This window comes from Citrus sinensis, chromosome 4, assembly GCF_022201045.2.
Source record: "Citrus sinensis cultivar Valencia sweet orange chromosome 4, DVS_A1.0, whole genome shotgun sequence".
NCBI lineage: Eukaryota > Viridiplantae > Streptophyta > Magnoliopsida > Sapindales > Rutaceae > Citrus > Citrus sinensis.
The window spans coordinates 4,692,629-4,704,305 of NC_068559.1; the positions used below are offsets into that span (position 1 = coordinate 4,692,629).

General features: G+C 33.2%; 1 protein-coding gene across 1 annotated transcript; it reads right to left on the minus strand.

The window, feature by feature from the left end:
* On the minus strand, nucleotides 1–3,083 carry LOC102625190 (GATA transcription factor 8). The gene is made up of 4 exons (XM_006485636.4): nucleotides 2,914–3,083; nucleotides 2,679–2,732; nucleotides 1,803–2,050; nucleotides 1–1,228 (listed from the first exon to the last, which is right to left on the minus strand). Exons 3-4 carry the CDS (start codon nucleotides 2,022–2,024, stop codon nucleotides 425–427), a joined length of 1,026 nt encoding a protein of 341 aa, XP_006485699.1. The 5' UTR covers nucleotides 2,025–2,050; nucleotides 2,679–2,732; nucleotides 2,914–3,083; the 3' UTR covers nucleotides 1–424.
* Nucleotides 3,084–11,677: the final 8,594 nt, after the last annotated feature.

The window sequence follows — 11,677 nt, forward strand, 5'->3', positions numbered from 1 at the left end:
TTCTCAAATTGCATTACTCATATCATATCTCAGAATTAATTTTCTACTAACAAATGAACTGCAAAAAGAATTCCCATGAACAGGAGAAAAGGAAAAAAAGAAAAAGAAAAAGAATGCAAAAAAGAAATTTGAAACACAGACCGGCAAATATACCTAAATGACTTTAGGGACCTACTCATCACTAAACCCTAAAACTCTACTACCCTTATGCTTTCCTCCTCTTTCTCTAATCCTTCTTCAGTCCTCTCATTACAGTCCTTCACTACTTAGCTAAAATTTGGTCACCTATTGCTCCTATTCCCCCATTCCATCCCTGTACAAGAAACAAATGAACAAAGAAATGAAATAACAATAAGCAAATAACAAAGACCGGAAAAGAGATATTCCCGTCAGGGAATGCTGCTCTCTGAGCCGTCTTGATCCCTCAAACGTACTCCAGCGCAAGGTGGTTATTGTTTGGAATCAACTCTGGTGCATCTGTCATCATCGTTTCAGTGCCAGCCACAATTGGCTTCTGGCAATTCTTGTTTCTCATTTCAACAACCTTTTTGTGGGAATTGGAGTGCAAGGATGGGACAAATGTCGGGCTAGCAGCAGGCCTGTATTCGGGGAAGAGCCTGCCAGACTTATAGCGAACACCGCATGCATTGCAAAGGGTTTTTGGCCCCATTGGCCCTGCTCTCCATTGAGGCGTCTTCGTTATCTCGCAATGCATGCATTTCCTAACCGCTTGTGTTGGCCCAACTTCACTAGTCTCATCGGAAACTTTTGGAACTGACAATTTGATTTTCTTTTTCTTCTTGTGCTCCGGGTTGAATTGCTTTGGTATTTTAATCACAAGGCGAGACTCTGCAAAATTCTCAGAATCAGATGAGGCCTTGGGGGCAATTAAGCGATGCTGTGGTTGTGTCTCAGTGACTGAGGAAGTTGGCGACACAAGTTGAACCGGAGGACGGGGATTAAATGTTGCAGGGCGAGGGCGCTTGCTACGAGCACGCCCGCGCCTCCCAGGGGCCGTAGTCTCAGGGCTTCCCAACACGGTTTTCTCCCCCGAGCAGGAGCTGCTGCTCTCTAAAACAGAGACCGGGCTGGAGGTCTGAAACTGGTTGTGAGATGAATCGTCCTTGGTGATCGTGGATGACTCTTGTTTGCTCATAGTAAGGCTTCCTCCAGAGAAGGAATCCTCAACAAAGTTCGAAAGCCACTCAAGCTGAACAATGTCCTCATACTGCATACACAAAACATTATCAGTTCCAGCACAATTTTAAATTTCTAATAAAAATTATAAACCCAGAAGCTTAAACTAGACTGTCACAATCATAATCAAATTAACCCGAACCCGAACCCGATTGATTTTTTTTTTTTAACTTCTTTTAAATAATTTCAACAAAACTTATAATGTTAAATTAATGATTGCTGACTTGCTAACAGAATGAAGACAAACAATTGATATGCCACCAAATAACATCTGTTGATCCGTGTACATGACATATCACACAGCCTTCACTTTCTAAAGTTAACAACATGACCACCCACGTGACAGTGCATATTCATAAATCGACCGACACGAAGACAAAGGAATTACCAAAATTACCCTTGATTAAAATTTATCAACTAAAATGACCCCGCATGCATTACACATTAGATTACAAAAATACATTCAATCAATGCGGTATGCCACGTGGCAGCAATATGCTACAAGATGTGAGGTCATGGTGAGTGAATTCAACGGCTGGGATTCAAAACAAAAAAGGGCCAAAAACAAAAAAAAAAAAGGAAAAATAAGAGAGGAGTAAACTTACTGGAACAGAGAGCTGGGTGGACAGGTCAGTGGAGCTGTTAGAGAAAACTGAGTCGGACCCGGGTAACGAGTCGGACTGAGTCGGCCATATGGAGGGGAACGAGTTAGAATCGGCGTTGGGTAGCCCGGCTTCGACATCTTCATTTGGGAAGTCGAGTAAATCGTCTATGTGATCAAAGAAGCTGCCGCAGTCTATTTCGTCCATGAAGTTTGTTCCAATCATGTTTGAGTTTGATAATTAAAATTTTCCTGAGAAAGTGACGGAAACAAAAGAAAAAAAAAATGAGCCCAAAAGAAACCCAAAGAGGAATTTTGATTCTGCTGTGAATTTATATATGTGTAGAAGAAGAAAGTGGACAAAGCCAATGTGTTAATATTTAAATATAATGCAAGCCAAGCGAAGAAGCCAGCTCACGAGCCGCGTGGCGCATGTTAGCAAATGCAATTATTTAACATAGGCTTTGGTTGTAAAAATTCAAATTCTTTTATGGGGGACCGATAAATGTTCGAAATTTAAATACTTTTTTGTAATTATCTAGAAGGAAAGAAATAAAAAGAGAGCCGAAATTTGATTTCTCTTTTTCTTTTTCCTTTTTACTTTTTCTATTTTTTTAAAATTCTCATACATATTTCTGTGTGCGCGGAATGTGGCGTAATTCACCGCAAGCGTACTTTAGCAGGAAAGGCGCAGTTTTCTAGATAAACTCAAGGTTGGGACACTTCGCAAAATGGCAGTGGGTTTATTTTCCAAAACTGGGCATTATTTTATTTCATATGATTTTGAAAAATAGGAGGTGGAGTTTGAATATTTTTTTTTCTTTTCTTTTCTTTATGTTAGAAGAAAATTGAAAAAAAAAAAGAAAGAAAGAAGCAAAACCTCGTGGAGTTGGCGGCAGAGAAAGAGAGCGAGAGCTGAATTTGAAGTGAAAACCTGCAGAGAAAGAGAAATTAATCAAATGAAATCGTAAAACGGTTTCCGGAAAATGAAATCGTAAAACGGCCGAATTGAGAGAAGAAATTTCTCCACTGCCGACACAATTTGTCGTGAAATTTTTTTTTGAGAATACATTTCTGGAATCCAATCAAAACAGGAAAAGCGCAGCAAAACAAACCTTGAGAAAAGAGGGAAGAAATGCGAGTGAAGTGGAGTGTTGTGTGTGTGTATTGAGGATTGAAGGAGAGTTGTATTGATTTTGAGTGAAGAGTTAAGAGTGGGGGGAAATGGAAATGAAGAGAATGGGGAGAGAGCTAAAAAGAAGAAGGGGAAGGTAGGTGAGGCTCCTCCTTCAGTGCTAGCTGTCTTTTACTATCCCTTCACTGTCTTGATGTTGAAGTTTTCTCTCCATCTCTCTCTCTCTCTTCCCCCACCTCCCCTTGGGTCCCACCTCACAATCCCACCTTCTTTTCAATTCCCTTCTCCCTCAATTTTCTTTTTTAAAATTTTTATTCAAAAGTAAAAAAAAGATAAATATATCTCTTTCAATTCTCACGGGTTTCCAATTTTTCACCGCTCCCAGCCTCAGCAGCTCGTGGGTTTATTCAGTTTTCAATAAAACTTTTTTTTTTAAAAAAAACAATAATAAAAATAATAAAGAAAATTTCAAGTGGCGAAAGGAGGGAATGTTAAATTAAAATTGAATATATGGTGTCTTTATATATCAACGAAAATATTAATAAATTATTTCAAACATTTATATATTCCTAGTTTAAACAAAATAAAAGTGAAAGATTTGCTTACCTCTTTTTTTTTTTTAATATGTAATTTTACTTTTTTTTTTTTTTTCTATTGGCCGAACACAGTCAAATTGTATCTGACTGATGATAAGAAGAAGAAGAAGTGTCTTGGGTTTTGTAACTTCGAAGACTGTGGGGGCACAAACAAGTGAACGGATTACGTCCATTTTATATTCATGCCTCTGGGGCTTTTGTGTCAGCTTTTTACCGCCGTTGTTTCAGACACACACACACCCCAGTTTTTTTATTTTTTTTATTTTTTTCCCCAATTTTTACATTTTTCTTCCAATTTAATCCAAAAGTCAGAACCAGTAATCGACCACCTTTCCTTCTGCAGGCGCGTGTTCGACACGGTTAAGAAAAATCCACCCGCGTCCCCGCGGAGGAGCTTCGTCAAAAATGTCTTTCAAGTTACGCAATCGAACAAGAATTACGCCCGCCGCCACGATTTATTTTCTTTGTTCATACCATTTTATGCGTGAAACAAATTCTTAATTTTTTAAATTCACGTTCTTCAAAATCAGTCAATTTAATAATAATCCTAAATCAATGGCGCAATCTCGATTTAACGAATTTTCAAAAATATTCAATTTCCTTGACCACTTAATTAAAATTCTCTTCCGTTCATAATTTGTATAACTAAACCAAAAAAATAAAATAAATTCAATTAATTAGCCTTATTCAAAGATTCATAATTAAAAGCGTAGATATAATGTAAACTGATTTGATAATATTCCTGCTTTCTAAGTAAGTCAACAACAGTCAATAAATTATGATCATCTAAACAGTACTTATAGTGTGAAAACTATATCTTTGAGTTACTTTAGTCACAACTAAATTATAAACTCATGTTTAACAAGTTAATCAATTATATGCTTATGACTTGAGGTTTCTTTCATATATATTTTTTTAAATGATTATTTTTTTTTTGAAAAATGAAGACAAAAACACAAAATTTGTATAAATTGGTAGGGCTTTGCGTGAAACTTGAAAATTGTCGAACTTTCAAAACTTTTGACGCGTTTTGAAATACAAAAAGAAAGTTACAGCGTTAAGTGGGGGCCGCATTCGCAAATGGAAGATACGTATTGTATAGTTGTCACCGCGTACGCTTTTTTTTTAATCATCACAAGTCAAAAACTGCGTCGTTTGTTTGTTTTGGCTTCATAACGGAACCTTCTTTTGGCTTTTGCCGTGAAACGATTCTTTTTTTTTTTTTTCAATTTGACAATATTAACTAACGATAAAAATTTAATTTCGTTAATGTTATTTTTTAAATAATGGAACTTTTTATCAGACAAAACAAAAGAATTCGAATGCTTGTATACATAGTACGGGAAACTGTTCTGTACTCAACCCCGAGTGCATACCCGGTGGTGATTTTCAGCCAATCAAATACACGACTGGTTGATTGATCTACTCATTAATTTGCTTACGTTGGTCCCCACGTAACTTTTTGAATGGCCGTGATTTAATTTTTTTACATTATAAAATCTTTACTTTGTGGTTAAATACATGAGGTGTGAATAAAAATGTGGGTCCTTTTTCCCAATCATAGAGCCACTGTCCCACTTATGCCTAGCATCATATCGTTTTTTGGCTTTCATTTTGTAAGTTGTGACGGTGAAGTAAGAGATTTATAGCCAAGTACTCTGAGTTAGACCAAGTTCAACCAAAAAAGTAAATTACATTTAATTATCGGCAAATGCCTTTTTATACAGATAAGTATCTCTTATTAGACCAAATTCATTTGTAACTTTGAAGTAAGCTAGGCACAAATCTTCTTCTATACTTATGTCGTACATACAACCATCTTATAACATGTATATATATATATATATGTATTTTTTCTATACGTGTCTAGATTTTATGGATAGATTATAAACACTTAAAATTTTCATATAAAGTTGATTGATCCCAAAAAAATTCAATCATCCTTAGGCCCTAATTGGTGGTATGGTTAGGTAATTTAAAAATTAGAGCACTAAAGTATCTGATAAATATCTATTGGTGTGATTTAAAAACTATAAGTTGACTTGATCTAACATTCACACGATAGAAAACAAATGACATAGTTATTGCTCTTGTCAAAATTTTTATTTAAAAGTCATATTTATTGTAAGTTAATAATTTTTTTTATCTAATAGTTCATACAACAATTGTGAATTTTAAATCACAATATCTCAACATCAAAGATGACCTTAATACTGAAGAATTTTGCCTTTTGTGGGTTTTTTCGCTGGTTTGAGGCTGATGAGCTGAGCCATACAAAGCAACATTGCATTTGAAAATTTTCCTTTTTGTGGGTTTTTTCGCTGGTTTAAGACTGATGAGCCGAGCCATATAAAGCAACATGCATATCTAAGTTCTGGGCAAGTGTGTTCAAAAATGGTTAAAGTAATTAATTTTATAAAATGGAGATGAAAAAAAAAAGGTTAGCAAAAGCGATTGCACACCAGCAGCCATGTTTGGTTTTAGACAAGGAGAAATGATGAGTCTCACTCACATACCCCCAAATCCCCTTCCCCTCTCTTTTAATTAACTTGAGTTGTACTCTTTGCATCAATCCCTTCTAAAATACGCAGACTCTCCAAATAAATAAATGAAAAGTAAAATAAAGGGGGAAAAAAAATCTAAAATTGAAAGTGGTCTCGGTTTCATTTCATTTCTTTCTTCCTTTTTTTTTTTTTTTAATAGATATAACTTGAGTTGCACTCTTTGAATCACTTCCTTGTAGAAAACTCATCCTTTGCAAAAGCACTTTTGGTGAAAACCCATTTACGTGCTAGGGTTTTTGTTTTCAAGTGTTCGGCTCCATGCATTACTACTACTACTACTACTGGGGTGGGATGGTACCCATATTGAGACAAATTCAATTTGTCTCAAATAATTAATGGAGGTGTCAAATGTTAGCTATTTTTCTATTTTTCTTTTTTAAGTTGATGCGTGCATGAAAATTTCAAATGGTTGACCAATTTTTAATACACTTTTACTCTCTTCGTGTATCACCACTACTTTTTAATCAAAATACTTTCGAAAAATGTACAAATACTATGTACTTGTACGTGTTACACTTACTATACTTAGTATTAGCTACTGATTTAATAAATGATACGCTTTATTGTTGATATAGTCTCCACATAAATATAAAATGGGAACTTATTAATTTTTTTTTTTTTAAATTTCTTTCCTTCAAAGTTAAGGAGAGGAAAGGTATATATTGAGTCTATCATTGTTGAGCAAACGTCTTGCAATCATGTATATACACGTGTCAAACCTATATGTACATAGAATATAGTCTTGTGTTTAGTTTAGTTCGATCAGCAAATCTCATATAATAAAAATTAATTATAACAAAAACTAGCACCGACACATTGCAAAATGAAATCCATGTAATGGGTACTCGTCGGTTGTCAATTTTGGATTTTATAATTCTGTTTATATCTGGGGCCTCGACAAGCCCGTACATATGATTGTGAATATAAACATCTTTGAATCAAGAATATTTTGGTGCATAATATCAAAACTGGTCATTGTTAAAAATGGAAAAAAAAATATTTTTTCATTACTTAGAATAATACTAATTATTTCAACTAATCCACATCAACCATGTGTCGGTAAGGAAAATGTGGTCATGTGCATTATTTAAGTGAAATTGGCACATGGGTATGTGTCCTATATTGGGGGGGGGCTGGGGATACAAGATTTAAATGAAAATTGTGAGTATGATCAATCAAAAGCACTTATTAGGACCTCAGTTTTGTTCAATAATGTGTACTAAATAACGTCATTGTAGCTTTAGTTAGTGGCAAATCCCCTTTAATTAGAAATTGACTTCCTAGATTTTCACTGTCATATAATCAATGCTTTGAAAAATTCATTTGGTATTTGTTGTTAATAATACACTAAATTGATTAATTCAAACACTTAACAATTCTAAGCTCACAAATTTTAAGTGTCTGGTTGGTCACTCACTGTCCTCTAACTAAGCATTGTATCTCACATTTTGGTTGTCACGTACATGTGAGGTTGATGAAGGTAATGACATATAACCTTCCTATATATTTATTATATTTTTACACCAAATACCTCTTGATTTTTCGAAATTAACTAAAAAAATTATTTGAAATTCATAAGATATCATCATGAGTCTCTTTCAATTTTGATAAAAATTCAGGAGAAAAGAGAAAAGACTAACAGCATTAGAAGTGATTTCATACACCTTAATAACATTTTATAAATTTATGAAATCGTCAAGAGTAGAGTAGTCTCAGATGTAGACGTTCTTATTTTAATATCATCCAAACAAATTTAAAAGGAAAAAAAATTAATGCAATAAAAAGATAAAAATATTACATTACATTAAGAGTAATGATATAGTTATAAATTATTGTACAAACTGATGTGGCATGATAAGATTGGTTGAATTAAATATCACTTGACTCACATAATTTATTTTTATTATTTTATATTTTTATTTAACCAATGAATTAATAACACGTCAATTTATACAAAATAAATTTGTACCTCTATCATCACTCTTACATTAAACATGTATTTTAAAATCAATGGATGCCCGCAACTTAACAATACTCTCCAAGGTAGTACAGTAATTTTCCAGGTCAAAGATGACGTGGCACTACCCCAGCGCGATAAAGCCGGCCGAGCGGGAGTGGCATGTGCGTCGTGCGTGAGGGCAACTAAGTGCCCATGTTGGGAGTGGGACCTACTCTTGCACGTTCACAAACGTGGCGGACACAGATTCACCGTCTTACGGTGGAGCCCACGCCTGACAATCAAAACCTGCTCAATTCCAGCTGAGTAACGCAATGGGCTCTTCCAAAACAAGAGCAGCATGCAACGTGGGCCACAGTCACGTGACCCTGCCTCGGGATTCACTATTGCTTACGCTATATATACTTTGGTTCCATTGTGGACTTATTATTTACTGCCACGTTGTCACTGCTGACTTTTGTGAGACGAAACTGTCCCACGTAATTGTTTCTATTACCTTTTTCTTTTAATTTTTTTTTCCATTTTTTAATCAATCATGATCAGGGAAATATCTACGGTTAGATTATGCTGATTTGGGTCCAGGCAACAGGGTTTGTGGGACCGGTCACGGCACTGCCGTACAAAAAATGGTTTGCGACAAAATGTGATCTGAGAGACTCTGTGGGCCACACAAATGGGAGAGAATTATACGTAATTCAAGTGGGATTATACTTTTGACTTAAATTTTTTAAAGAAAGAACAACAAAAATCTGTGGGTTTTGAGAATTTCTTTCAAAATAGAAAAAAAAGCCATCAAAGATTTTTTTTCCTTAATAAAAATGAATGCTAATTTCAATTTTTGCAAAAATTGGAATAGACAAAAAATATGACATTATCAATAATTTGTAAACTAGTCTATAATTTTATTTTTAAAAATAAATGTTTGTTTGGTCTCTATGCCTATTTAGTCCTTGTATGTAAAAAAATACTTTAAAATAAGTATAAGAATATGTTATATTCTTATACTTATTTTATTTTTACAATAATAACCTTCCAATGATATTATTGATATTAATTAATTTATCTATAAAAAAGTTAATTAGCAAATTAACAATAAATATTAGTGTGAATAGTTAATATTAGCAACTTAAAGCAATGTTAAATATCTTTACAACAATCTTATTAATAATTATTATATAAAGATTAATTTATCAAATTAATCATAAATGTAAAATCATAATATAAAAGTTTGGGTAAATTTTTATTTTACTTTTAAGGTTAATTTGATAAATTACCATTTTTGCTTTTCATTAATATTCCCAAGAGTATTATTGCAAGGATAATATGGTAAAATGAAAGAAAAAATAAAGATAGGAGTATAACATATTTAACAATAGAGATGTCTTAAGATTTTTTTTATTCTAAATATAAAGATTAAATGGATACTTAGCTCAAAATATAGAAATTAAACGAGTATTTACCCTTATTTTTATATTGCATGAGCATAACTTCATGATTACTGTAGAATGACAAGCATTTAAATGTTGTACATCTTCAATTCATCAATAAGTCTTATAATAAATATTGATATAGGTTCAACTTCTGTTATTGAATTTATCAATTATAATATAAGTTTAATTTTTTTTAAATTTTAATATGTATATTCAAATATTACAAAATAAAACTATTTTATTTTACTTTATTTCCATCTTAGAAAACATGGCATGTGTACATAGCTGCGTTGGCAACGAAAAATCTTTTTCTTCTGTTTTATTACCTCGCCAAGTGAGGTAGCAATTAATATATTTTAAAGAAGAAAAATCATGTGATCATAACATTCTTTAAAGACAGTCCAACTAAATTCCTCTATTTAATAAACTTTCATCTTTGTCAGCTCACTCACATGCTAAGAATGTTTTTTCTTTTAAATAAAAACATTTCTACAGCTAAGAAAAAAAAAAAGAAAAAAGAAAAGAATAATTTGAGATTGTCAAAAGTTTTTCTCCTTTTCCTTTTCCTTCTCCTTTTCCATTATAATGCATGCATGAAGAACAAATCTTTAGGCATAAAAACGAATGGCAAAACACGTGACTTGATGGCACCATATAGCTGTAACATAAATTCTCTGGTTTTTTTATTTGACTACAAATAACTTTAATTTAACATTTTCAACGAATATTATTGTTCTTTCTTAGTAAATTCCGCCTATAATTACAATTACTTGTGAATTATTTTATCAACATTGATATTATTTCTAAAGTAATAATATAGTCACAAACTCTTGTACAAATTTATTTTGTACAAATTGATATGTCATGATAAAATTGGTTGAATTAAATATCTCTTGACCCACATGATTTAGTTATATTATTTTATATTTTTATTGAATCAATGAATTAATATAACATTAATTTGTATAAAAATTTATGACTGTATCTTCACTCTTATTTTTAATATAAAAAATAATTCACATATCATTAAAAAAAAATATTCCTGAAAAACCTTTTTTTGCTTACCTGTTTGGTGGGATTATGTAGATTTACAGGCCTTGTAGGTTGCATGATCGAGATGTTGTCGGTACAAGACCGGTCTCCTTTCATGGGTTGTAAGTCACGTGTCCTTGTGATCAAGTACATCTGACTTACGGAAAGGAAAGAGCACTCGACCCCGCATCAACCAATCAAAGCAATAGATGTACTCTCTTCCTAGCTAGCCCATCACATGAACTTTACCCTGCGATACACATAATCACCACAAAAATCCCAAAGCTTCCAACCCCCGTTAGCACAAATCCCGGAGCGCCACGTCATCCTACGTACGATAAAACGAAGTGAAAAAGAAAGCAGTAAAAAAAAAAAAAGCCAATCAGGATTTTTAGTGGCCGCTAATAAAACTCGAAAAAATAAAAAAAAATATTTTGAACCGGGAATAAATCTGGCGTGTCGGTGCCGACAGAAGCTACACCGACAGAATCACCGGGTGTAACAGGTGTCAATGCCCGACACCCTGTTTGTTCACCGGGTACGCAGGTAACGGGGCCCATAAATCCATGCATAAATGATGGGTGTATTTTTTAACGCGTCGGCGTCGGTGCGTTAATTGTTGACTCTTGTGAGTCGTGTCACTCCGGGTCTTTAACGGTTTTACGTTCCTCCCCTCCGGATTTTCGACCGTTGACATTTATTATTCTCTTTTTTTTAATACTATATTTTATTGCATTTATCCGGATTTTCCCAAGAAGATAAATGAGGTGTCAATGGAATTTTTCACTTGTTTACCACATTAAATTCTTATCAAAATTTGTCTATTTATATTTTAATTTTTTACACCCTTTTTAGTCTATTAAAAGACCGTTTTACCTATTAAAATATAATTTTTGAAGTTTTTATTTTCGTCATCTATGGGAATAATAATGTTATATTTATTCAATTAGAACATTGAATTTGTATCACATGTATTACTACTCAGTTATTGTCCTGCGTATGTCATTAATTAATTTTAAAAACTCTCATCTATAATACCACATCAATTAAAATACAGATTAAATATTCAAATTACTCTCGTTAGAATATAAATCATATACTTCAACTGGGCTCAATTCACATTTTCAATTAAATTTAAGATAAATTAAACATGACAGTGAGAATA

What these genes read in the sequence shown, in the direction of transcription:
- LOC102625190 (XM_006485636.4), bottom strand. Translation starts at nt 2,024, where the DNA reads ATGATTGGAACAAACTTCATGGACGAAATAGACTGCGGCAGCTTCTTT. An exon ending in CCACCCAGCTCTCTGTTCCA is followed by an intron (nt 1,229 to 1,802) that starts GTAAGTTTACTC and finishes TTGTGTATGCAG; the next exon opens with TATGAGGACATTGTTCAGCT.